The 27,993-nt window shown below is 44.4% G+C and overlaps 1 protein-coding gene across 4 annotated transcripts in view; it reads left to right on the plus strand.

Moving 5' to 3' along the window:
• Positions 1-4,470: 4,470 nt before the first annotated feature.
• TRIM67 (tripartite motif containing 67) overlaps positions 4,471-27,993 on the plus strand; it is a 36,265-nt gene continuing 12,742 nt past the window's right edge. Inside the window, exons 1-7 of one of the 4 annotated variants that reach the window (XM_032184729.1) lie at positions 4,471-5,520; positions 10,307-10,402; positions 14,265-14,387; positions 15,662-15,772; positions 17,826-17,985; positions 23,502-23,659; positions 26,604-26,742. In XM_032184729.1, coding sequence (XP_032040620.1) covers positions 4,597-5,520; positions 10,307-10,402; positions 14,265-14,387; positions 15,662-15,772; positions 17,826-17,985; positions 23,502-23,659; positions 26,604-26,742 — 1,711 coding nt within the window. In that variant the 5' untranslated portion in view covers positions 4,471-4,596. The remainder of the gene's footprint in view (positions 5,521-10,306; positions 10,403-14,264; positions 14,388-15,661; positions 15,773-17,825; positions 17,986-23,501; positions 23,660-26,603; positions 26,743-27,993) is intronic. The other 3 variants (XM_032184731.1, XM_032184730.1, XM_032184732.1) reach the window with 3 other exon arrangements.

The following is a 27,993-nucleotide window of genomic DNA, read 5'->3' on the forward strand; positions in this document are numbered from 1 at the left end:
CAGATGTCTTTTTAAGAAATTCGCACAGTACCTTAAAAAAAAAAAAAAAAAAAAAAAGGAAGAAAATGCTACAAAAGCTCTCTATAATACTCATGTTGTGAAGGCACTGATGATGCTCCCAATGTCAATCATGATTTCCATTAAACGTGGAGGTGCAGGGTCCAGCGCTCCCTTCTCTCACCTCTCAAGAGCATCGTTCTGAGGTCGCTGCCCGCTGTTTGAATTCTAGCAGAGAAGGAAAGGACCTCACTCCAGAAACAGCAACAAAGAGAGGGCTCCTCACATAGCAGAAAAGCCAGAATGTCCCTGGAGTGATTCCAGAGGCTTTTAGTCTGAAAGATTTTTACAGCATCACTGAAACATGAGATCTTACTTTTCAAGAGTCCTGATTATAGATTAGTGCCTTTTGTTTTTCCTCATGATTTCTTTTCAACAGAAATGTGTTAAGAAGTGTTGAAATGGACCTCTTACTGTAATTTGTGCCAATTTACCTTTTTTTGTTGTTGTTGTTGGCATGTGTTTAAAGCAGCATTTCCTCTATATCAAATTTAATTCATAGATTGCCAGGGTACACTTAGGAGTGTATTTGTCAATAAATATTTAGGATCAAGCGTTATTTTTTGCTATTTAACCATCATAACAAACATACACTCAGTAGACAGTCTGAATAAAATTGCATTGTATAGAATTGTTCTCTGTTTTGAATTATATTTTTTATGGCAGATTTAATCCTCTGACAGAGAAAATTCAATACGTAGCTGCATTTATATTACAGATACAGTCTTCTGCTAGCCAACAGATAAGCTTTTTATCAGCAGCCATGCTTCTGTGGCACTCTTCTGGGCTGCTGCCAAGCTCTGCCTTCTTTCCTTTCATGAACAGATCAATGTGCAAACATTTAAAAACCCTAAATAGCATAATAGATACTTGAATGCAAGCTGAAAAAAAAAATCAAAACTGTTGCACCTACATATTGTAGCTAATGCAAATCTACAAAAACAGGTAAATAAGGAAGAGTGGTAGCACATAGCTACCTTTTCCAAAGCTGCCCTGCCCCAGAGACTGCATGCATCAGCTTTTCCTCTAATCCCCAGCGGAAGCAATCTCCCATGCCTCTGCCACATCACCCCTCACACAGAACATACACCAGCCTCAGCTGCGGCTAGTAACGCTGGAAAGAGGAGAGGTTACAGCGTGGCGTGTTTGTTTATGAGCAATGGCAAGGTGTGATGTGTGTGTGTACCAAAAACACACATCCACTGGTTAGTACTCTAGCCTAAAATTCAGAGATAGCAGCAGCTGCAACTGCATTGTCCTCGGTGCTTGCTGAGGGCATCCTCCCCTGCTAATTGAGCAACATGCATTTATAACGGTGCAGCGAGACTCTTCACCTTACACTGCCAGACACACGCTGGCATTAGCCCAGATGTGTTTTGTCATCTTCTGGTTTTGTGAACTCTCTCTCTCTGTAGTTCTTTTTGCAATGGAATAAGTGCCTGTGGAGAAAAGATTTTTTTTTCTCTGTTACCCTTCAAACTGCAGGACGTGTGCTTTGAGTGATGCCCCTTAGTGGGAGCGATGCTGGAATACTGGGATCAAAAAGTTCCCCATGGGTGGGGAAACAGCCGTGGTAAAAGAAGAAAACTGAAGAAAGTGAAGTGACCTTTATGGACAGCTTTAGAAGAAAAAAAGCTGAGAAAAATAATAATAATAAAAAAAGGAACACTAATTGGAAAGGGGTTAATGTGTGAGGGCATTCTAAAATATAAAGAAGTACAAGAAAAGAAATGGGGAAACAGAAAAAAAAAAAAAGATGTAAGCAATGAAACAAGAGAGGCAAAAAGATGAATCAAATCTCTTTACTGAGGGCTTGTACTTCAACCTGCCTCATCGTCTTTTTAATACATTTATAAATAAACTTCATTAGCTTTTTTTTTTTTCCTGCCGGGAGGCTATAAAAGATGCTAATGAGTTCTTACAAAGGGTAAATAGTTTAAGGGGATGATATTAGTGATACTGAAGTATTAAAATAAAGATCAAAGCCGTGACTGCCAGAATAGGGTTTCTAGGTTATTCTATGCAGTTACAGTTCTAACAGATTAAAGACTCATTTGAACATGAAAAGAGGAAAAATCATTGGGATCATCTCTGTTATAAGAATGGCTTGATTACAAAACATAGTAAAGGCCCGATTCTATCAGGCTGATCGGGCTGCGCAGAGCTTTAGGAATAACTCCATTAACATCAGTTAACATCAGTTAACACCAGTAAGTTCTGTTTCTTGGCAAAACTAAGGGTGCCCAAAGTTAGTTGGTGGGGTTTGCAGGGATCACTCATGCTTGGTGCCAGTTTTCAGTGCTTAGATCAGTTTCTGTTCTGGCCTCTGAGGCAGCAGAGATGATAGCGGTGTCTTGATTGCTCATCCCCATCGTCACTTGCCTTTGGATAGATGAACGCTTGTCATGAGGAGGAAAACCTGTGCTCTGCAACCTAAACCCCTCAGAGCAGTTAGTAGAGCAATCGTAGGCGCTAATTTGGTCAGCAGCCGATGGTGCCACATGGCTGCATGTTTCTGTGCTCTCCCTCTGCAATCGCCTGGAAGCCAGCACTGCCTTGACAGATGAGCTGGGACACCAGCCCACGTGGCTCTCCCTTCTTTCAGAGCCAGAGCTCTCCTGGACAGAGACGTTTGAGGCAAGCTTATGAAGCAGGTGGAAAAAGATAAAGGTCACATCACAGGGCAGAGAAGACCCACTCAATTTTTTGGCTTGTATTCCAAATGTCATCTCTTACGGATATACACTCTGAGGCCACATCGGGCTTGTGGAGGAGTTCGGTTTGACTGATCACAGTGGCACTTCAGAGATGCTTTCTTCCCTCAGTAGCCAAGGGCAAAAAATATTACACTTTTATGTAAACTGTAGAGTAATGGTCAAAATGGAAATTTGAAATTCACTGTATTAGAAGTCTGGAACTTGTCAGCCATGGCTAAAAAGCTCCTGTAAAGGTGTGCTGGTAGGGTTTGGTGTTTGTACCCAGTCATTTTCACCCGTTCCAGTCTGATAAGCCCAGGTTTTTTTTATATGTCTCAGAGCTGCTATTACCAATATACATGTACACTTTATGATTGCTCTCATCTAACACACAAGACAGGTAAAGAAAGAAAGCAAAAGTCCTGGGGAGAAAATAATAAAAAATAAAAAAAGCTATGGTGCCTTCCTAATTATGTTAGGACTGTGGCTTCCAACATATATGTGAAAATTGTGATTTGGATTCACCTGTACAGATGCAGGAAGTCTTTATTATACATCCCTTCCCACTGCTGACAGATGGTAAAGCAGAGAATGGAGGCTCTGGAGGTGACAGCATTTCACCCCCAGCTTTTTCTTGCAGTGCAGTAGCATAAGGCAGCTGTGAAATCAATGGTATTTGAGAACATTTCTTGCACGGCTGAGGTTTCTGGGTGGAGGCAGCCCAAACACAGCCCTTCTATCAACTCCAAGTCTTGGCACAGAGGTCACATGAAAGAAAAAGATACCTAGACAGAAGACAGGCGGGTTTATGTGTGTCAGGGCTTTCTTCTTTTGTGTGCCAGAGGACAAACGTGCCCCTTTCAACCTTGAACCGAGCAGCTACAAAGCTTGAAGCCACCCGGGACTTTCTTTCCCCTCAGCTTGTCATGAGAACATCTAGGCAAGAAGGAGAGCTGCAGAGAGGAAGGAAGGCAAAACCGGGAGCCTTTAATATATTCGTGCTCTCTGTCCCCTTCCCTCCTTTTCTACGCATCAACAGTTTTAATAACCTGGCAAAAAGAAAACGCGAATCTGGAAAATCCTTTCCTACCCAGTGCCACAAAATGATCATCGTGTATTAAGAAACATTATGAGAGAGGCGATGTGTTTAATATGGACTTTTTTTTTATTATTATTATTAGATACGAGTTAGCAGTGCAATTTTTAAAAGCTGCTCTGACCCAACCAGCTTGCATTTTAATAAAAAGGCACCTGCTTGGGGAGCTGAAGTCCATGGAGACGTGGCTTTCGGACAAGGCACACGAGCAAAAAAAATAACAGCAGCGCGTAAAATAACCTCCCTCTCCACTATGAAAACAAACCGAGTAAACCAGACGGGAGAGGGGGGGCTCCCAGCGCTGTTTCTCCTTCCGAGGGGGCTGCCTTCAGCCCCTGAGCTCCCGTTTGCCACCCACCCCCGGGGGCAGCGCCCGGCCGGGTGCTCAGAAAGCCCCCGCGGCGCTGAGGACAGGCAGCCCCGACCCCCACAGCACCTCCACAGGCACCGAGGGAAGCCCCCTCCGCCCTGAGAGCCCCTTTCCAGGCTGTTTTCGCCCTCCCCAGCCGCGAGGAGCGCGGCCCCTCATTCGCTGCGAGGGGCTCCTCCCGCCTCCATAAAGCCGCCCCCATAAAGCCGCCCCCATAGAGCGCCACCGGGCCAGGCCGGGCGGCGTCCCCGGGCTGCCGGCCCCTCGGCCCGGCCCCGCCGAGCTGTCCGCGCCCGCCGGGTGCTGAAGGAGGAGTGCAGCGGGAGGAGTTTTGGGGGGGAGCCCCCCGATCCATCCCCGTGCACACGGCGGCGGCCATGGAAGAGGAGCTGAAGTGCCCGGTGTGCGGCTCGCTCTTCAGGGAGCCCATCATCCTGCCCTGCTCGCACAATGTCTGCCTGCCCTGCGCCCGCACCATCGCCGTGCAGACCCCGGAGAGCGAGCAGCACCTGCCGGCCCTGCTCCACCCGCGGGGCACCGCCGCTCCGGCGCCAACCCCAGCCCCAGCAACCCCGGGGCCGCCCGGGGGCTCCGCCGCCCCCTTGGACCCGGAGTGCTCGGCGGGCGGCGGCGGGGACCACGCGGACAAGCTGAGCCTGCACAGCGAGACCGACAGCGGCTACGGCTCCTACACGCCCAGCCTCAAGTCCCCCAACGGCGTGCGGGTGCTGCCGCTGGTGCCCGCACCCCCGGGGGGAGCAGCAGCAGCAGCAGCAGCAGCAGCTCCGCGGGGCGCCGTCCCCAGCCCCAGCCCCGGCCCCGGCCCCGTGGGCTCGTCCCTCACCTGCCCGCAGTGCCACCGGAGCGCCTCGCTGGAGCAGCGCGGCCTCCGCGGCTTCCAGCGCAACCGGCTGCTGGAGGCCATCGTGCAGCGCTACCGCCAGGGCCGCACCGCCAAGTGCCAGCTGTGCGACCGCAGCCCGGCCGAGCCGGCGGCCGTGCTGTGCGAGCAGTGCGAGGTGCTGTACTGCGCCGCCTGCCAGCTCCGCTGCCACCCGGCCCGCGGGCCCTTCGCCAAGCACCGCCTGGCGCCGCCGCCCGGCCAGCCCGGACCCCCCGGCGGCGAAGGGAAAGGGGCGGGCGGCGGGCGCAAGCCGGCGACGTGCGGCGAGCATGAGCTGGAGCAGTACAGCATGTACTGCCTGAGCTGCCGCAGCCCCGTCTGCTACCAGTGCCTGGAGGACGGCCGGCACGGCAAGCACGACGTCAAGGCCCTGGGAGCCATGTGGAAGCAGCACAAGGTAAGCCCCGACGCCCCGCAGCCTTCACTCGAGTTGTACCGGCACCAGCAGGCTCCCTCCCACTGCCCCCATGCCTGATCCCAGTACCAGCCCTCAGGCTGATCCCCAGCAGGCACCTGGGGTTGCCAGCCCCGCCAGCTTGCTTGTCCATGCCATCGTCCTGTCTGCTCTTCCATTTCACCTCCTGGGGCTCAGCCTCTTCCCACCACCTCTTCCTTCCTGTCAATGCCACAAATTGGTCAAATGGCCCGCAGCCACACAAAGTTTTTAAATGTGAAGGTGTGGCAGGGAGGCTCGCAGGACACCGTGTTGTCTCCCTGTCCTCAAGGAGGTCTTCTCCTCCCCTCAATACCCAGAGGGCAGAAGGAATGGCTGGGGGGCCTTCATGGCACAAAAGTGAGTGAGGAAATGTAGGGTGGGCTCAGGGGACAAGTACAACCTCCTGTGATTCCCATGATATTGTGTCTGATCCTTCCCTGCAGCCTTCCCTTCCCTTAGCCCGTCCTGGAGACCCCGGAGATCTCAGAGTCAGTGCTTTGCAGCACAGGTGGTGCAAGATAAGTCTCTGCAACCATTTGAATAAAGAGCAAGACATGACCATAAAAGTTTATAAAGTGCACGAAGTTAGCTCGTTCTTATTAAAAATGATGGACCCTGGGAAAGTTAGTTAAATTCCCCTCTGTATGTTCATTTGTATTAAAACATCTGAGCTGAGAGCTGTCCTTTGGAGTGTCCAGCTATGTTGGGGGCAAAGCAGTCCTACAGGCCACGCAAAGGGTACTTGGCTAGCTCTGATGGCCTCAGGATCTCCTTCTCTGCTGCAGATAGCACTGAAAGGAGCCCAGAGAGATCCTTTCAGACACTGCCGGAAAGGACAGAATCAAGTCAGGTCTCCTCATCCTCCAGCCATGGAGTGGCTGAGCATGAGCTAGCATAATGAAAAACACTGGCTTTTGGTTTTAAGACCTCCAAAAGACGCCACTTGGTGTTGAAATCCATAGCTTGTCCATCTGAGAAAGACAAGCTCCTTCCAAATGCGTGTCCAATGCATACTCTTGGCCAAGGGCTCAGCCTCCTCCTCACTAATGTGACTGTTGCGTGTGCAGGGGAGAAGTTCTCTCAACTCAGAAGTAGCAGATCACAGATCTGCAGCCATCACTAAGCTGCTAATGGCAGAGCAGTGACCGAGCTCACTGTTCACATGTGGTTAACGTTTTTTGTGTTGTGAGGGACCGGCTTGTGTTGTGTTACAATTTACTTTGAGTTAAAACTGCTTGGTGCCTTTTTGAACAGTGTGATAAACTCTGCTGTGATCAGAGTGCACCGTTGGTCATTTTCTGATGTCACCAGAATGAACAAGAGCAAGTTGGTTTCTATTTTTACTGCATTTTTTTTCTGGGAGTATGGTATCTCTGAATGTGATTTCTCTTGATTTATAGATTCAATCTCAGTGTGAAAAGGCTGGTGAAAGCCAAAAAAAAAAAAAAAAAGACTCAAAATTAACTAATTTGGGGACTCTGAAGTTGGTCTCATGTGAATATTACTTTCCCCAGAACAATGTGCTTGGCTGAAAGTAAATACAGTGGAGCCATGCAGTCAGACAGCCTAAATCAGCAGCTCACATTCTCTTGAAAAATTGCTCTGGAGTTAGATACTTAGATACACATGGTAGTGCCATGTCCCCCTCCTCTTACAGGGCGTGGTTTCATCCCACAACAGCAAACTTCAGATGAGCAATTTCTCTACCGACCCTAGAACTGTTTGTCCAGAGCCCCTGCCTGTCTTCACCTTCAGGACCGTTTCCACCCACTTCTGCTTTAGCCTTCTGCTCAGGCTCTTCAACTTCTCCGTTGTCTGAGCCTTACGTAGTGATTTGGTGGGAAATTACAGAGCGTGTGAACTCATCCACGCAGTGTTTCAGACTACACGGTGCGAATGGCATCTCCCCTCAGCCGTGCTACTGCCCTTATGGCTGTTCAAGACTGGTTGGCCCCTGTTAATGGTGCAGGTTTCCCCATTACCCTGCTGCACGTAACCTCTCCTTTAGAGGGATGAAAAAGGGTGGAAAACAAAAAGAGGGCCCTGATGGCATGGAGCAGGGTAAGTAAATCCACTGAGTTAGGTGGGCTGTGTTATGTTCACTCACATGACTTGTGCATCTGGACCAACAGCTTGAGGTGATGAAGTAAAAGTACAGCCAGAGAAGTTGGTTGAGGCATTCAAAACAAGAACAGAGGACCTACGAATATGAGGAATGGTGGTGGGCATGTTTCAGCTCTGCACTTCCTAAATGATTGTGGACACATAGAATTGGAGTCTGCACGCCTGCTTTTATTTGCTGGTGTGAAGACTTGTGCTCCCCAAAACACAAGGGCTCTTTCAGCATTCAGCGCCAGGGTAAGCTTATCTAATCAATAGCCAATCTGCTGCTAAAGAGAGAAAGAGGGAAAACAAGCTAAACGAACACGAGCTGTGCGCTCGAAAAAGGACATTGGCATTATCTGGTTCATTTTCTACAATCAAAGGAAGCATCAGTCTTCCATGCCTATCTGGATTTAATTACTCACCCTCATTATCTCCCTGTTCCTGTGTTTGATAGAAGCAGAAACTTGGCATCCAGCATCCTCACTTTTGTGTTGCCAGAGCAGGTATGATAGTAAAGACAACCATCAGCAGAGTACCATTTGTCAGGAGTTATTAATTATCATAGCCAATGGAGCTTGTAACGTTTCATCTTGGCTTCAAGTAAATATTCTGCAGCACGCAAGACTGCTCGGAGCGTACAGGGCATTTTATGGTTTGGTTGGTTTACTGAGGGCTTAGTCATGTAGCTTGGTTTGATTTTAATGGGAAGTGCAGGACCAGATGCCACTGCTTTGTAAGGTATCCTTTGCAATCGCTTTGAAAAACAAGGCTATTATCTCTAAGTGGGTTTCATAAATGGAGGTCTGGTCTTCTCCGTGGTTCCGTGCTGCAGCCGCATTAATGCAACTGCTGTTTTTAGTGAGCACGAAAATTCCCTTAAGAGCCATCTGATCAATGACTTTGTCAAGTGTCTGCTCCAGTCCCTCGCAGTGGTAGCGTGACTGGAGCCGGGCATGACTGTGCGAATTGCCGGCAGCGCCTGCGGTGGCCACAGTTCGTCTGCGTTGGCTTGGGTTTCTACCTGATGGCCACAAATAATTTTTGGCTCATCTTATCTGGCAAAATACACTTTGATTTGTAAGTGAGGGTTGATGTTGGAAAAGTTTTACTTTTGTCAGGACCAGTCCTTGGTTTTGCTATGACAGAAACACTGGGGCAGTTGTGCTGGGCCGGTCCTTGGCAGGACTTCTGATGCTTGTGCCCCCTGTTTCTTTCTTGCTTCCTCCCCACTGCTTTGTCATACCCCAGTTCCACCTTGTCATGTGTCAGCTGGACAAACCAAAGGCCCAAACACCTTGTGGGTTGGGTAGAAAGTGCCATCAAAAAGGGTGGGCTTTAAGTCATGGCAGCCACAACCAGCACACAGAGGGCTGATCTGCAGTCCTGATCGGCAGGTCTAGCAGAAAACAGGGACCCTTGCAGAAAACAGGGGACTTCCAGGACTGCAACTAGGACTCCTGTTAGGGGCTCATAGCTTTTGTGCCTTCCTTCATAGAAGGTGCTGTATCAAGACACCCTCTAGTCCTAGCGCCAAAGAGACTGTAAACTTTTGGGGGTCTGACATTATCAAGAATACTTAATTTTCCATTTCTTCATCAATTATTATATCTGTTTGCTGAGGATATTACTTGGGCATTGGCAACCTGATGGTGGCCAAGTGCGACTAAGAAGCAAACCCAGAGGAGAAGGCCCAACTGGTAGGACTTGGCACAGGAGCCCAGAGCCCCATGCTCGGTGTATGCCCTTGTGAAGAAGGCCGAGTATGACAGCAAGAAGAAAATGTCTTCAGTGACACCCACAAGGGGACCCATCCCATCTCTCCATGCTATACTGGCAGAGACCTAATGCTGGATTTGGGCTGCTAGATGGAAGAGTGTGGTTTCTGTAGTCCCAGCCAGGCTCTAAGGAAGCTGCTCAAGGACTGTGCGCTCAGACCATGGGTTCCTCCAGACAGAGTTTCCTTCCAACCCAGAAAGTCCATCAAGAAATGTCTTGTTCAGTTTAGAGAGATCAGGTGCCAGCTGAGCAAAGGAAAAGTTGGGTCTCTGGTTTGTACTTACGCAGTGATCAGGTCCTCATATCTCACCTGTCAAAAGCTATCAGAAGAGGTTTTTTCAGCTTCTCCAGAAATGTTCACCCGTTTCTTGGATTGGAGCATGGAAAACTGAAGCCCCCAAAAGACATCACTATGAAGTCTGAAAACACAGATTTGTCTTTGAAGTCGTAGGTTTGGTAGAATCTACTACATTTAAAAAGATTTCAGGCTTTGGAAAAAAAAAACTGTTTTTGAAAGCACTTGGGGATTTTTTTGGCATGACAGATGCTGCTGTGTAAGACTATTATTTCGTTATATATGTGGGTAGTTGTCTTGTAAAAAGTATTTTGAGTTACAGAGTCACTGTAATAAAGTGTAATGTGCAGACACAATACTTGACTGCCCCCACATGCATATTTCTCCTTTATTAAAACTTACTACAATTAAAATCTTAACTGTTCTCTTCAAGCACAAACAGTCTGTGTGTAAGAATACATGTGACAGCAAGTAAACCTTTTAGCTCATTGTTAATTGTTAAAAGCAAGGATTAGTAAGAGATTTTGCATTTTATCTCTAATTTTTCCTTCTATTTTTTTTTTCTTGCAGGCACAGCTCTCTCAGGCTTTAAATGGTGTTTCAGATAAAGCAAAAGAAGCTAAAGAGTTTTTGGTTCAGCTGAAAAATTTATTGCAGCAGATACAGGTATGTAGAATATTAGCTGTTGTGATAATACATAATCAATAGAACTGAGTGAATAATTTATCTGATGACTTTGTCTCCTTTGCTGTTCTCATATTTCCTGGAATCGTCTAACCTTTCTTGAATGTATTTGCTAGGCAAAATTACTCATCAAATAATGCCTGTAAGCCTCTTTTAGCTTCCGGATTGTTTGCTGCTTATTGCACGAAGCTGATATTCAATACTGGACGCTGGAGCTGTGTTGATTTGTATTTGATTGAATCCAGCCTCCTGCCTGATGATAATTCTTTGAATTTAGGATAAGTTCTCATTTTTACCCACTTACAATTTACTACTTGTTTTTCATCTAGCAATTTCTAAAAATGTACTAATTTCTGGATAAAATCCAGCCAACCTGCTTATTGGAGAATTTTTAGGAAGTCAAAAATAAGGAAAAAGAAACTAAATCAATTTGGTTGTCTATTGAAGGAGAAGATATTTCCATGCACATAATTGCCGAGCTTCAACAGTGAGAATAGGGCTCATGGTGAGTGCAATAATTGAGAGCACAAACCCCAAATGAAACAAGTTCTATTTTCCACCAGATTTAAACTCTGATCAGTGTTGGAGGTTAGGTGATCCTTAACTTCCTTCTCACCCTGCAGAGTGGGGCTGGGGATGTGCTGCTGTGCTTTGAGCTTCACTGATTCCAGGAGGGGACACTTGCTATCTGCAGCAGCAGCACTCTGCTGCCATGTGTTTTCTGTGCGATACGCATCATCTGCTCCACGATATGCCTGCTCATCTTTCATCAACAAGCAAGTCCTGTTTCTGTTACTAACAGAAAGCCAAAGCCCAAGTTCAAAAATCTGTATTCGGTTTAGAACGTAATCATTAAAAAAATGACACTTTATGCTGCAAATTATGGATTCGTACCACAAATGCTGCCAGAGCTCGTGGATTGCCACAGAGCAGCATAATTACCCACCCTCACAGCCTTCTGTGACAGGGTGGGAAGGAGAACAAGCGAAGACTAGGAAATTGGTTAAAGGAAAGAACATCTAGCTGAAAGAAACCAGCATGCAGCCACTGACTGGTACCTGTCACGTGTCATGTTTTGGATGCAGTGTGAGGTTTTTCTCAGCTGACCTTAGCTATTTAAAAGGTAAATAGCTCATCCAGCCTAGTCACTTGGGCTTCTGACATTTTCCAAGGAAAAGGAGAGGTAGAGAGCCGTTCTTCCTATATGTACTAGCAGCTATTTTAGGCTGGGATAACTCATCCAAAACAATATTCTGTCACCAGTCTTTTCTTGAGTCATCTACCTCCATTAAAAATGTATTTTTTCCCCCTTGAAACCCAAAGGTGGCCTATTACGACTATTTATGACTACGCTGTAAAATCCTTTAATGTGTTTCAATAAAATCACTGGCAAATTGCTCTGCTTAAGGGAGCTGCTAGAATTAGATCAAAAGACCAAGTAATTTCTTTGATGCTGCTCATTGCTTAAATGCTAGAGGAGGGCTTGAAAAAGGAAATAGTATCTACCAACCACCCTCTAAAATTCAGGTGTGTCTGGACACAAAGCTGGATGTGAACCTCACATGTTGAGCCAGTCTCCAGCATGAGTCTGAATGAGGACATCGAATTTTAGCAAACCAGAACATAAGGACTAATCAGCTGCATATATATTAGTAAGTGAAACAAGGCTAGGGTATAACTGAGTGCTAGATGATGATCACTCACACCATCTGACACGGCACGGTTTGTCCCATGACAAATTGCACTCTTCCCAGGTGGAGCCTGAGCAGCACTGACCGATGGCACATGCTGGGGATTGCTCCCAGTAGGCAGGTTTGGTGCAGCCATGCTGTTTTAGGGGAAGGGATTTAAATGTGTCATGAGCTGATCTGTGCCTTTTGGCCTTTGGACCGAAGAACAGTTCTTGGACTGATTTTTGAGGAGGTAGATAGATGTAATTTGCATGTAGGTACCCAGAACCATGTATCTCAGTGCAGGGTATTTCTAATGGCTGTCTTGTGGTTACCACACATGCATACAGACACTACTCGGCTAAAATGTATTTTTACACAAAGGAATGAGCCATATGTTCATTTTATTATCCTCTTTCAATGCATACTGGACCAGTTAGCCATCCACTCTTCATCTCTTCTCTGAGCGTGTCAGAGCTACCAGGAGTAGTGCTTTTGTCTTGCCTGGGGCAGTTTGCAAATTCATAATCTATTCTTTCTCCCGTTTTGCAGATCTGTTGGTTTCTCCTCGTCTTCATTCCCTTCCCCTTTCTGAGGTCACTTTTAAATCTTGTAGTCTTTTCTCTTTAGAAACTGCCTGTTCCTTCCTTATTGCCCCTGTTGCTTCCTTGCTCCTCCTTGTTGTGGTCATTATCCGATTTTCACATTTTCCCATCTGCTGTAACAATTTCCTCCTTTCTCACTCGGAAGAGGCATGTCGCCAAACACCCTGTTTGATGTGTGAACAGAAAATGAAGAGAAAAAACGATGCACCACAGCCATTTACAGAGTCAGGCTCTGTACACATAACAGTGTGTCAAGAGAAGCTTGACAGAAAGAAGCTTAAGAATGAGTCAGGTGTGATAAAAGCTGAGGAGGGAGAGATACAAACAGGAGGAATCTAGAACAAACCTGTGAACAGTAACTGAGCTGTGTGGTGTCTCCCTGCTCCCCTCTCACTGCCAGTGGCTAGGACAATGAAGAGTGAGCCCGCTTCCCTTGGACAGAGGAAGGGATGAAGGTGTTGTACTGCAGGGAAAGGAATGCAGTGCTGAAAGATTTGGTCTCAAAAGAATGAAGACAAAAGAAATGAACAGAAAAGAAGAGAATAGCATAAACAAAAGAGCTGAGAGAAAATAAGGAGTTAGGGGTGTGTGATGTGTGATGGCTTTCCATGGAGATGCTTCTCCTTAAGCACATGTTTAAAATCATCTCACTTTTTTTCTTTTTGTTGATTTGGGGAACTGGTTAAAAAGCTGACAGGACAGCTAAGCATCTCCTGGAAAGATGGAAAGAGGAGCTTGAAAGCTTTCTCCTTCTAGCCACACCAGCAGATGAAGCAAGGGAGAGCCTCCCTTCAATGAATGTTACAGCACCAACTCCACAACCAGAGGGAGCCATCCCCTGGAGGAGGGTCAGCACAAGACACTTCAGGACATTCACACAGATTTCTACAGCTGCAGTGGGAGTCTGTGGAAATGGGGTTTGTGCCCTGTTTTTTGTATAGGAGTTTATGCAAGGCTGAGCGATACCCAGGCATTGTTCAAGGCTCAGCAGGGGTAGACATTGTGCAGCTCACGTGCTGGCCCCTGCCCAGCAGAGAGTTTTACCACAGCATCAATAAAAGACTGCCAAGCGCTTGCTATTTATGAAAAAGTACTAGAGGCAATACACAAAATCTCAGGAATAATATTCGTACTTGATTCATTTCTTGGTAATCAGCCTATGGACTGCATCCTGGTCCATAATTCTCTTCTAGTTGTCATAGTGTAGAGCTAGTGATTTCAAGGGAGCTACACTGCAATAATTATACAGTGGGACAGAACCCTCTTACATATATATATGCATTGTGCATGGCAGGTTTAGATTTTACATTATGTTATACTACATCTGCTGTCTGGAAAAGTGCCAGTAAATCAAGGTTTTCATATAAACTTACTCTGTGGCATAGCATCTCACTGTTTTGTTTTATAGCATGTGGATATTAATGGTACAGCAATAATGAAATCAGAAAGGCAATAGGCATGCTAAAACCTTGAAAAGAAATCTTCTCTGAATGGAAAATGGTAAGAATGAACAATTGTGTAAGCTATAAAATGTGTTCTTTGATTAATATGTTTCTCAACTTCTTCTAGGAGAACGGGTTGGATTACGAAGCCTGTCTCGTTGCTCAGTGCGATGCCTTGGTCGATGCGTTAACACGACAAAAGGCCAAACTGCTCACAAAAGTTACCAAGGAACGTGAGCACAAGCTAAAAGTGAGTGTAACTCTCATTAGCTGTGAATATTCAGCTGGTGATACCTTGTGTTAGTGAGCGTTTTGTCAAGTTCTGAGCCCTTTAATGCTGAACAGCCCAATCCTGAAGTCCTTCAGCAGGTTCCATCTTAGCAGTTTAATGGAAATGTGCTTATACACTTAAAATTAGGCCTGTACTTCAGCAATTTCTTGAGTGAGGCCATCATTCTATGTATCTGATATTTTGGGGCTCACTTATACAGCTGCTTGTTAGTGTAACCTCTGTGTGATTTCGATTGTAGGTCCTTCCAAATGCAAGAAACCCCTTCTGCCCAAGTAAATCTTTGAGGATTTTGGTTTCTCTTGAAGTCTCTGAAATTCAGACAGGCCACCACCAGATATTCATGCGCTACTCAAAAGATATTAAAGAGATGCTGTAAAGGGAAGAAAAGAAAGCTATGGGTGGTTAAACAAAGCAGCAGTCAGAAAATAGGCAAATTTCTTGGAAAAGGGAACTACATAAATGATTTTGAGATATTACAGTGCTGGTAACATTAATGGCATCTAAGACAGAAGGAAAAATCAAAGTGAAAAATATAAAGTGGAAAACAATTAATAAAATCTACCTGAAGTAAGCATTCCAAAATTCCCGTGCTTAACAACAACCAACATCTAGGACGTGCTTTTAACAGCATAGTTGATCCTGCTTTTCATTCCCCTTAGCCTGAGGTAACTGTGGAGTTCTGTGACTGAACACAGTGCTATTAGGCCTAATTTACAGCAGAACCTAGTACAAAATCTGGAAGAAATGAGAGGCATTCTTAATCCTAGCAATGCATCTTCAAGCAGAACAGGATCAATGGGGAATTGTGAAGATAATGGCAGAGTATAATCTGCAAGAAGCTATCCCTGCAGTTATCCTCTGTAATATTTGCTTTTTAAGTCAAAGGTTTTTTGAAAGCTCAATTTTTAGTGAAAGCACGATTGTAAATGTGAATACTGCAAATGCAAAAACATGTTCTGTGCTCTCTCTGCCCCAAGCAAACCTGAGGTTTGAGCAATTAATCTGCTCTGAAAATTGAGATTCCCTGTGCACAACATTTTGCCAAACTAATTATCGGTATTTACAATACAGAGCAAGTGAGTGTAGCTGATGGAGATGTGGCAATGGCCATATGGCAGCTAAATTAAGCATAGCTTTAACACACTCATCCGTTTGTTGCCTCTTCTGAAATAATTTTATACATTTCACTGCGAGCTGAGGCAATTATCAGGACTGTACTGATTGTTTTCCAGGTTGTTTGGGACCAGATAAATCACTGTACGCTGAAGCTACGTCAGTCAACAGGGCTTATGGAGTACTGCCTAGAAGTTATCAAAGAAAATGATCCCTCTGGGTTTTTACAGGTATTTTTCTTTCCAGTGTTCTGAGGAAAAAAATAAAAAATTGATATGTAATCTAAAAATGGACTGCTTTGCTAATTAGCACCTTTCACCTCCAAGGCAGGTTCATTTTAACTCCTGTTGGTAATGTCTAAAAGGCCAGTTGCAAATATTGTTTCTTAGGTGCAATCTTTTATTTTTCTATACAATTTTAATATCACTAAATCTGATGGTTTTATTCCATCTTCTCTACATCAGACAACTCATTAGAGGTGTGTGCTAAGGTTTGAAGAGTTTTTAAATGTATAGAAGGCCCCTTAGAATCTGCCTCAGTAACTGTTGAGTGAGATTTTATGGCTAGATCTCATGTAAGCCTACAACATGAAGGATTGATTGGCAGGTGTCTCTTCTTTAACATTTGACTTCCTCTGGCTCAGTTCCAGGAGCTGTGCAGCCTAGGTCCCAGGGAGGAAGCAGGAGTCTTTCATGGTTACCATTGCCAAGACGAGGGAGGAGATTCGACAAATCATGAAAGGGTCAATTGATGAGAAAAAACATAATTTTTCTATCCAATTAATTACTTGGCCTAATTAATCACATTAACTATTTTCCTTAATTCTTATTTTAACGTATTAGCTTTATTGCCTTATAAATTGCCTAAGAAGAAAGGCACATCAGACAGAATGATTTGTATGTGGCTGTCAGCTGAACAGGGCATGCTGCACACATGAATGCATGAATGTCAGAGGGCTGTCACAGTATCCCTAAGAACGGGATGAAAATTAGCCAACATAAACCTATTAGCACTCCAGATTGATTGTTACTGTCACGTCTGGTCTCAAACAAGAGTTAAGAATGTGTGGTGTATGTTAATCTCAAAGACTACACAGCATTTTAGCAAGCTGTCAGTTGGATACTACAGAACGAATGCAACCTTTAGGTCTTACACACATGCTTAGATATATGCTTTCTTTTTGCTTCAGCTTATTTTTCCTATAACCTTTGTGACTTCGTTCTTTGCGCTCGCCTTTTACGTAAAAAAAGTATTTTTGTTTTTACATTTTCCTGGTTTATTTAACAATGATTTCCAGGTTACCAGCAAACACTGAAGCACTGCATTACTTAGAGCCAACTACTCCTGCAGCCAGGATATTGAAACGCAGCCAAGGGATCCAGCACCCCTGTAAGTGACTCCAAGGTTGTAGGAAGGCTGTAAGATGCTTCTCCACTTAAGGCACAGACTGGTTAGGAGCTGTTGGTGCAGGAGTCCAGACAGAAGTGTCTTACAGTGACAGTAGTGAGGAAGAATATCTGAACTCCTGCAGTACAGGAAAAATATCTCTGACCTAGACAGAAGAAAATTCTGCTCTCTGTGATTTGCAGGAATGTCACTGGGAAGGATTCCAGGTATCCAACTGGTGTTGCTGAACTCAAGGACAGTTGAGTTCATTGATTTCCTCAGAGCCAAGATTTCACTTACAGAGGAGGCCATTGGGATCATCTTAGTGTGACTTCTGGCCTAATTGTCTGTGGGCTGAGCTAGAGCAAAGATTTAAAAACAAAATTGTTTTGATGTATTGATAGCAAGTCCATCATATTCTAAGGAAATCTGGCTGACAACTTACTTCCCTCACTGAGAAATACACACCTTCTTTTCCTTTTGATTTTTTATTCCTTTCAGCTGAATTATTTGTGCTAAATGGATAGACTCTCTTACATGTAAGCCTCTGTTTGTGCAACTGCTGTTTAAACAGGAGAGCAAAACGATACTGTACACAGCAGAGAACAGAGCTCACAAGTGCATGAGGCATTCAGAGACATGATACATAACAATCTTAATGGTCTTTACGAATGCAGTTTTTACTTCCCTATTCTAAGATTGTTTTTGAAAGGAGGAGACCAAAGGATACCACATAAATGGAACTCACCCCAGAATTACTGGATCCCATCTCAACTCTCATGCTGTCATATTCCTGGTTTCCTTGTGCTGTATTTCTCAGCCATACTGTCACTTCTAATGTCTTCCAATGTGCTGCTTCATCTGCAGTTTCATCATAAGCTTGATGCTGTCTTTCAGATTTCAGATGCTTTAATCAAACGTGTTCAGGTATCCCAGGAACAATGGGTCAAAGGAGCCTTGGAGCCAAAAGTGTCTGCTGAGTTTGACCTGACATTGGATAGTGAACCTTTACTGGAGGCGATTCACCATTTGGATTTTATTCAGATGAAATGTAGGGGTGAGCTTTTGTGATTTTGTTTTTCTGTTTTTCATGCACGTGTTGAAATTGCACTGGGAAGCGGGGGGACGCAGAGGGAGGAAAGAGAAATGACTTGAAATTGCTGGATATTTTTAAAAACCTTTCAAACAAATTAAGATCGCTGGGTGTTTCCGAGAAGGGTGTGCTCACCTTACATGCAGTGACCCGGACAGGCTCAGACAGTGATACCATGTGCCGTTGCATATTTGAAAAGATGAATTCTTCAAAGTAGGACTGTCTGTTAGCTTTGGTGATTCAAAAGACATCAGCTGCATGAAACTTCATGCCATTTTATAGCACTCATAGATTTAACAGAGTTAATCAAAATACCAGTTACCTCTATCTTGTCGGGAACAGCTGAAGTAGTAAATAAATACTCCCCCCCACACACATATGCTTCATTGGGAGAGAACCCCTTTGGCTTATATCCGGAATGTGCTGCTAACAGTGCTCAGGTTTTAAAATAAAATAAAACTGGGAGGTGGAGAATTACAGGCAGAAAGTAGTTCAGTGCCTGTACTGTTCCTTGATTCCAGTTGTCAGAACGATCCTGAGGGGCACAAATAAATGGAAGAGGAGGTTAAGGAAATTATTTAAAAGCAGAAGCTGATGAACAGTAGATGCCATTGGCAAAAATATACTAACAAACATGTGCTTGTAATGCACGTGGTGTACGCAGAGCACACAACTGCATCAGGATTAAGTAGAGAGATACATAGGCTGACTAGATGTTAAACCCATGGTGGTCTCTGGGAATCAGGTCACTTTCTCCACTCAGTGGTGAATCAAGCCTTAGTTAAACAAGTGGCCAACGGGGTAGAGGCTGGCAGAAGTTCATGAATAAGTTAAGAATAATCATGTAGTGATGTTGGATGTGATTATTTTTTTTAATTCCAAATAAGCATAAAGATTTCAGTTCAGTTTATCTGTTCTCCCTGAACCTGATTCTGAACCTAAGAGACCCAAGATGGAGTGGATCATTTGGCAGATAAATCTGTGGAGAAAGAATGGGTAAACGGTTAAAGGCCAAAGTCTGCTCACCAGGAATGGCTTACATCTTGACAGGAACAGGCTGTGTTAAAGAAGTTACTGAAAAAACATCTGCAAACTGCTCCTGAAATGCTTAGAGCTGTAAAGCAGTCAAGAGAGAAAGAGTATTGCTGATAAAGCTTCTCCAAATATTCTCGCATTTATCTGTTTAAATCAGTTTATATTTAATGCTGGCCATATTTATTATTAAATATATTTAGTACTAATCTTCCACCAGTCTCCATCCCTAACATTTAAAGAATTTAGCTAAACTATCCACTTAGATTGCTCATTAGCCACAGGTCACTTGAGGTGAGAGCAGCTTAGGTATTTGGCTTGTGGATGTTCATCTGGCTTTAAGTGTGAGGACTTAGAGACTAATTGAGCCAGATTCACTGGAGCTTTATGAGAGATAGTACTGTCAGTTGACAAACCCATTTAAAGTACTATCACTGTTAAGCTCTGGCACTGAGCTAGACGTAGCCTGAGATGCAGGGGACAGGGCAGGACTGCTTCTGCTTAAGCCTGTGGAGAGCTTAAAGACCAGCTTGGGCACTGCTCCCCAGCAGCACTGTGATAGTTAGTCCTTGGGAAGAACTTTTCCTTGGGCTGTCTTGGCTTTGACCAAGCTGCAAATCTCGTTGGGTTGGTCAGTACAGATGGCTGGTGCATGTTGAGACCTGGCCTGGCTGTAGAAATGGTGCAAACAGGGGTGGAAATGCCATTTATCCTGGTCCCCGTTACTGCAGATGCATAAGGGACTGCGTTATTCCCCCTGGCACTGATGTATGCCCAAGCAACGTGTGCCACCAACTGGTCCTGAGCCAACATTTGTAGGTACTGAGCATAGTTAAGTATATGCAGTATATTTTTCAGTTTATGACTGACTACAAATCTGTTTGTATTTGAGCTGCTCTCTATCTGACACATTGACATTTTTGTTTCTGAAATTTGCCTCTATGGGCGTCATTGTGGACATAGTTACCTCTATGGACATCAGCCAGCTTTGCATCATCTTCTCATGCGTAGTGGTCTTGCATCTCAAGATACAGATACTACAGAGTAAACAACCCAGCCTTTCAGTGGTGAACACCCAGACCCACGAGGATTATCACTTTGCAGACTGAGAGGGAGCTGTTGTTGGTTCTGTTTCGCTATTTGTAGCAAAATTACCCTCAGGACTTGTATACTTCTGAGTCGCCAATTCCACACACAAAAAAATCTGTGTCTCTTCACATCTGCTCTTCTTTCTTGAATCTCACCTGCCCCAGCACACCGAATCATCGATCTTTGCCAAATGTTTGGTGTTGAGGGGAGTGTTACTGACTCACCGTATGGATCAATCTGACAAGAGTAGATACACTAAAGACATCAGAGACTGTCTGTAAAGGGATTTTGGGGGGAGCCTCCGAGAACAGGGCCAATGTAGCTTTTCCAGCTGCGTGCTGTTTCTTTGCAAATGCATTGCGATGTAAGGTCTGTAATATTGTTATCGATGCTTAATGCATGACTGAATTTCTAATTTTTTTTTCAAACTCTGGCCTCATTCAACCTCAGTGAGCTTGCATGGGTCATTTAGAGTGAAAGCTTGCTTGTAAGTAAACATTGATTCACTGTGTTAGACAAAGAAGAATGAAAATGAGAACAAATCACATTAGATTTGCTCTGATGACTTGTTCATGTACCTTACTGGTGGATTCTGTGTAAGCCTATATCTAAGGCCAATCTCAGTGAATAAAGATCAGGGAGTGTTGTTTTCTTTTCTTTTTACGGAAAGAAAAAAGCAATTCAGTACCAAATTAAATGTGCAGGGAGCAGAAATGTGATAGAAGCAGAAGCGATGCTTAAGCAGTCGTATTGACTGAAGTGTCTCACTGATTGTTCTTTGGTAAGGGTCCTGCAGTCCCCTGTCTAGCTGACCTGCTGAGATACATGCACAGCTCTAGTATTTGCTGGTGTGCTGGGGTTTCCTAAATCTCCTTCCTCTGTCTGTGTTTTCTTCTTTTTATTGCTTTTTCTGAGTGCCTTGGCATGAAATTCCTGTCTTCTTCAATGACTAGCTCATTGTGTACAATGCATTTTCTCAGTTCAAGCTATGGACACAGGCAAATAATGTGTTTGAGGTTTGCTTAGTGCAAACAGCTGGAATTGCCATGCAGTCTTGGTTTGTTGTAAAATGTAGACCAGGTTCAAAACAGGAAAGAATGTAGCTACCTGCCAATTTTCTGTACCACCTCTGAACAGTCATTTATATCCACATGATGACAAATAACCAGCAAAATCTTAGAACAGCCTTACTCTACCCTAAGAGAAGATCAGCTGTGAGATGCATTGACTAATGTGTTTCTGAAACTGCTGAGTTGACGTTAGGCATCAGTATCACATTTCTTAGCTAAGCATGACCTGTGTGTAGCACTTCTACAATAGCAGGACATTATTCAAGCTCATTAATAGGTCTTGCTGTGCCAATGCAGTATCACTTCTCCCTTTATATTTTCATTCCTTTCCTTCAAAAACTCTCTAGAGGACTTTTAAGTTGAACCAGAAGTGGGACAGCACTGTTATTTAACATCTGAAACTTTTTTTTTCCTGACAGCCTATATTTGTCTTTTCCTAGCGCTGTCCCATGGCTCTTCACTATGAAGTGCATCCCCGTGTCCCACTTATTCAACTCCCTCTGTACTTCCCTATGACTTTTACAGCAAGAGTTCACCCTCTTTCCTCCCAAAGGGAGTCCGAGGTCAAGATAAATCTCCGACCATCTGTGTCCAGCTGCTCCAGGAGGGCGAGTGCAGCAGGCGTAATCCAGCAAAGCTGGACACCTGCCTGGGGGGAGCTTCTTATCCTGTCCTGGGCCACTGTGCAGCACAGGGATTTGGGCAGTTTGTTGAGGAGTGTGGGAGTGCTGCCTAGTTTGCACTTAGTAAGCTTTCTGAATGAGGTTTTCATGTAGTTTTGCCAGAGGGAGTCTCAGAGGTAGGGGGGACCCAGCAAACGCTTCCTGAGAGAGTTAGCAGGGTAGCCAGAGTGGCAGGAGTGGGAGTGGTGGCTGATGCAGCCCTGTCTTCTCCCAGGTTCATCAATCACTGAAAATACACATGCTAACAAACACAAACAAAACCCTAAACTAAAACTGGTTTGTTTAAAATTCGCTTTACCTCTGAATTCCTTGCTGTCAGTTTTTTGGCTCCTGTAATGCCATATTTCTGTTACTTTTCCAGACACGGTGCCTTCTAGAGAAAAGTCTGAATTTTTTGTGTGGAAAAAAACAAGTAGGTCTTTATATATGATACCCTCTGAATCATCCTTAAATATCAAGGAAAAGCAGCAGAGGTTTCTATTGTGTTTTGTTTTCAGAAAATCCTTCAAGAGCTAGTTTATTGAGCTCCTTTGTTACAGGCCACACTCATTCTGCTGGGGTAGGGTGTTGACTTTTGTCCCTTCCAACGTGGGGGTGAAGCCTTTGCCTCCTGACACAGTAGGGAGCATTTTCCCCCTGTTTTCCCACAGACAGTTTGCTGCACGAAACATGAGCAGTCCTTTTTATGCTGAGAGGTTAAATAGGACGAAAGGAACAGCTCAAGGGCTTAGCTCTCTCACAGGCAGGAGGAGGAAAATAAACTAGAGGCTCAAAGTGGAGTACATAAAAGAAAAGCAAATTGACATTGTTAAGAGCTCAGTCAATGAATGCTCAGAGCACTCAGCTCCCTGCAAGACGCCGTGGAGCTCTGCAGAAATGATCCTAACGCTGAAATTAAGCCTTGGGCAGAAGACGAGGCAGGGCCTGTGCGTCACGTATATCCCACTTATCCTGTGTAATTTCAGTCGTGCACAAGACACATGCCAGATCTCTCCAGGAGACTGAAATTTCACTTAATAATTTCCAGCAAAGGGCGAACAGTGAGAGTTCAGGTGTGCATGGTAGAGAAGGTGTGGTGGAGGCCTCTTCCAGAAGGTGTGGTGGAGGCCTCTTCCCAGAGACAGGGCTGAATGTTGTACTCTGTTTACTTTTATTTTTAAGATGCTGCTCTGGTCAACAGCGTCTTGGTGTGTTTTTTTCCTGGGCAAGTCAGTAAAAAAGCATGTCTGGAGATAACTTCACAGCTCTAATTTCCAAAAGGACAGAGCCACAAGCAGTCTCCTGTGACGCAGAAGCTCCTTTGGCTACCTGAGCTGAGGGATTTAGATAAACGTTGCAATTGGAACAGTTTCCAAATACGTTTTAATTTACATATTTCTGCCAAATGGTTTGCCTAGCCAAGTAAAAACATTTCATTATATCATTTTGTTTTGAGGGCCATCTTCGGGGGTTGGACTGGATGATCTTTAAAGGTCCCTTCCAACCCACACCCTTCTGATCCCCCCCTACCATTCACTCCCCAGGAGGGGAGGGAAGCAAGTGGTCGTGGTCCTGCTCCCAACACAGACTGAGGGGGTAGGGCAGAGCTGCACTAATCTGTACTCAGTTCCTGTTACAGTGCCACCCGTCCCATTACTGCAGCTGGAGAAGTGTTGCACCAGAAACAACAGTGTGACATTGGCCTGGAGGATGCCACCTTTGAGCCACAACCCGGTGGAGGGTTATATCTTGGAACTTGATGATGGAGATGGTGGCCAATTCCGAGTGAGAATTTCATTCAGCATTTATTTGTGTTTCTTTGTATATAAGTTTCCTCAGGATATGAATTTGTGTCTGTCTGAGGGTGGGGAGAGGGAGTAGGGAAGGTTTGGTTTGTCAAAGCATCCCTGGCTTTCATTGCATGGATGTAGAAAGCTCTGGATGTGGTTTCTACTCCTTAGAAGGAGCCCCAGCTTGGGTAGGAATTTGATTGAAGCTCTTCCTGGGCAGCTGTCAAAGAGGCCTTGCTGAGGTGAAAGGTGGAATTTCAAGTCACTAGTGTATCTACTGTGTGTCCTCCCTGGAGAACACCCCCACAGAAAATCCCACACCAGCCTACAGGTGCTGGAAGTGCTTCATGCCACGGAGCAAGGATTTCTTTGAAGCTCCTACTCTCGTCTGTCCATATTGTTTCCCCTTCCAATAGATGAAATTCTTGGTCCAGAAATGCATTTTTTTCCCCCTAGTGTTCAGATTTAAAATAGGATCCTGCATGAAAATACAGGATTTCTAATATTTTTCTCTGAGAGTGGATGATATGAGGCTAGGGGAAGTGTTCCTCAGTCACGCTGCAGTGGCCTCAGTAAGTACGGGAGGACATCCTGAGTGCCATCCTCCCAGACCTCCAGGGTGATTCCACAACTGCTCACTCATGCCTGTAGATGCAGGATACTCTTGTCCCCTCCCTCCACATCTGAATAAATGAACCGCAGAAGTAATTCAACCATCTTTCTGCCAGCCATGTCATGCTGGAAGCAGTGGTCTGCCTACCACGGACAGGATTGCTGCTACTGTTCGTACTTCTGTGACTTCAGGACCAGGCTAGGCTGATGCGTTCCCCAGGGCGTAGTGCCTTGAAATCATTACTACAGAGCACATCTGCTGTCTTCACAAGTGGGAAATTGTGCCTAAAACATACAATGAGATTTATCTGGGAGCTGTAAACTGGCTTCCCACCAGAAACCTGAAGGTTAGTAAAGCTAGTTAAATAGCCTGGAGCTGGCACACCTAAGGAACTGCCTCCCTGTACCAAACCACTACACCACAGCCAGCAAAGGCACCTGGTTTGGATGCCCCTCATTAGAAAAAACAGCAATGTTGGCAGGGTGTTTTGGAGAGGGCACTGTGTTTCTAGAACTTCTCCTCAATTCCTTGGTCCAAGTATCATTTGTGAAAAGGTACCTTTGAGAATGACCGGCCAGAAGCTGCTGACAGAGTTAATGTTAGTAGGTGAGAGCGGTATCTATCTGTGTGCAGTGGATGAGGTGCGACACGTTCCAGTGTCTTGGATAAACCATTTCAAGTGTTATTTACAACTAAAGAAATAGTTGTGAATAGACAAGATTTCAGGGTGTGCATATCCAAGGTGTGAATGAGCCTTGGTCCATTTGCGTGTGGCGTTTTATAACTGGCAAAGGCTTTAGGACTGCCAGTGCTGCCATGTCAGGATTTTGGATTGAAAGGATACAATACAATCTCAATCCCTAAAGCTCAAAGGTCACGGTTTTTAAGTGAAACACTTTGTTTGCTGGGGTAGGAACATCCTGTTTTACCCACGGAAAGATAAAATGCAGGCTTCTCAGAAATCCCATTTCAATAAGAGTTTGCTGACCATTTTCCTGAAGGATTACATATCTGAGAGCAGTGATACTGACTGCGCTTCATCAGTTCTTGATGAGTAGATTTTTAAGAATGTTTCTTTTTTTCCTTTGTAGTGGAGAGCATCAGTCTGAATAAACACAAGCAGTGGTTATGGTGAAACAACTGTAAAAATAGATGGATTGGAAAATGTGAGAGTTGTCCTACAAATACAATGTTTTGCACAGGCAGCATATTTTATAATACAGAGATGAAAAACAGTTCTGTTGAAACTCTTTCTCTCCATGAAAGTTCAGAGGCTAGCTCAGGACTCAAGAGATTTTGTTATTGTGGCAGCCACCACGGTAAGCAAGGTGGACAAACACAAACCCTGCCGTGTACTTAAGTAATCCCTTTCTTATTCATCACATACTCCATTCACTTCAGGTTCCTATCAAAGAGCTTTAATCATCAGGACTGCTTCTAGGTGTATACTTAAGTGTCTTAAGTATGTGTCTGGGGGCTGAATGCTCTGCTTACTCACAGCCTTAAGCTGTTTACAGCCTTTGCTACCACAGATCTGTGGATTTCACAAAATAAGAGAAATCAGAGGAGAGAAAGCTTGGGAACTGTGGCTTTCAGCCTGCTGCCGAACAGGATTATTTCCTTTTCTATCATTTCCTATTGCTGTATTCAGTTTGCCAATAAACATGAGGTTTCTAGGCTTCTTTCAGTTCATCACAAACTATCATCTGACTGATCCTGTTATTTTGCCTAGCTTTTCCTCCTCCTGAAATATTTTGCCTTATGCAAGTGCTTGCTCTTTAATAAATCTTTGCAGACTTTTATTATGTCTCTGCTGTCTAGTTGCTGTTTCATCAGGTGATGCATGTGATCCTAATCTTCAGGAGACTGGATTCTTCTGTCTCTGTCTTAGCGGGTTTCAAAATTATGTATTAATGCAGGCATGAGACAACCTTTCCAACAGAATTAAACTGTGCTTACTTGTTTTTTATTCCTCCTTTCCCCCTTTTTATGGTCCTATATAAAGATAATGGCCATGGTGGTTGATATTCTAGGACTACTGCCCAAAATAGTGTTTTTGAATAGGTGTTTAGGAAAAGAGGATAAAAAGTAAAATCTGTGTTCCCTTTTTACCTTCACCTTAGTGTCTCCAGTGCTGACCTTACTTGGTGTCTCCACTTCTGTAGCTATCCATGTTGTAACAGCCTAACCTCTGCATTCACTAAAGCCACAAGAATTTGTTTACTTGTGATTTCTGTTTAGAAGTCTTAACGTGATCATGAGACACTGAAACAGTTAAACTGTGTCCCTCTTTCTCTTTTTTTTTGTTTGTTTTTGGTGTGTTTAGGAAGTATATGTTGGCAAGGAGACTCTCTGCACTATTGATGGCCTTCATTTCAACAGCACCTATAATGCAAGAGTCAAAGCTTTTAATTCATCAGGTGTTGGTCCTTACAGCAAGACAGTTATCTTACAGACGTCTGATGGTGAGTTTGTTTTTCGCCAGTTTCTAGAGTAAAAGCTGCAGCCCTCAGTGTTAGGACACTTGCATCCCATTATATCCACTGATACATGTGGCACTTGCTGGCACGGAGATTTTGGATCATCTCAGTGGGGAGGCCAGGGACTGAGCTGCCCTCCAGACGTGCACCTCCAGGTCAGGGCTGAAGAAAGCAAATCAGTAATGCAGGGCTGTGCCACTGCTGTCCCTGCCGTCCCCTCTGCATGTGAACTAAACATGCACAGCGTTTCCAACAAGCTGCATGCACCTTTCTGTGTGCATGCTTTTCCAGTGCTGTTTGAAGCTAACCCACATAACCCACATGCAGGTGACCGATGCTGCTGAGTGTACGTGCAGAAGACAGTGCCAAAAACCACACGCAGCTGTCGGTGTATTCTGATGGCTGCTGCAGTGCACTTGGGTGGAAAACAGCCTGCTATCTCGGGGGGGGGAACAACCCAGTCCTAACTTCACTAATGATAAAATTCAAGTAGGCCATTTCTTTATGCTTTTGGGGGATTTTCCATTGTCAGTAACACTTCAGGTTTCAAATCTGCGGTTTTGTTTGGTTATGGAAGTTGGATGTCCAATTAGGGTCTTTATTTGTTGTAGCATACAGAGGCAGTTATGCAACACACTGGATATTTTGTATGCCATGCTGTCTCCACTTTTACATTTATCTTTGGAATCTGTGTTTTTTCTCACTACTGCTTCAATTTCAGAGCAACGTTTGATAAGACAGAGATGGGAATTTGTGCTTGTTCTTCTGTAATTACACTTGACATCCACAGAGGCATTACAAGAAGTTCATCTTCAGTAATGATATTGTAATGAATTGAGAAGTATGTGCTGTCCTCACTTCAACTTTTATGCTGTGTTGCCAAAATAGGCCAGTGTAAATTATTAATACTTTAAGAGCTTTTTCTCTATTTTTTTCTTCCCTTCTTTGATAAACTGGTGAAATCAGCCCTTACCAGCATGGACACAGAGGAACTCTGTTTTTATTAGAGACAATCCTGAACCAATTCACACTTGTGAGCATTTTCTGCATTACGAAGAAGACTTCGTTTCCTCTATGATTTTCTAGTTACTGTATGAGAACAGCAGATCACTGCCCTTAGAAGCCTCCATTCAGAGACGCAGATGATATAAGGCACACGAGTAATTTACACTTCCATAGCACCTTTCAGCTGCCTGAACTGAAAAATGCCTTTCAGGTCTTCCTGGGTTATGCAGA

The sequence above is a fragment of the Aythya fuligula genome, chromosome 3, assembly GCF_009819795.1.
Source record: "Aythya fuligula isolate bAytFul2 chromosome 3, bAytFul2.pri, whole genome shotgun sequence".
Taxonomy (NCBI): Eukaryota; Metazoa; Chordata; class Aves; order Anseriformes; family Anatidae; genus Aythya; species Aythya fuligula.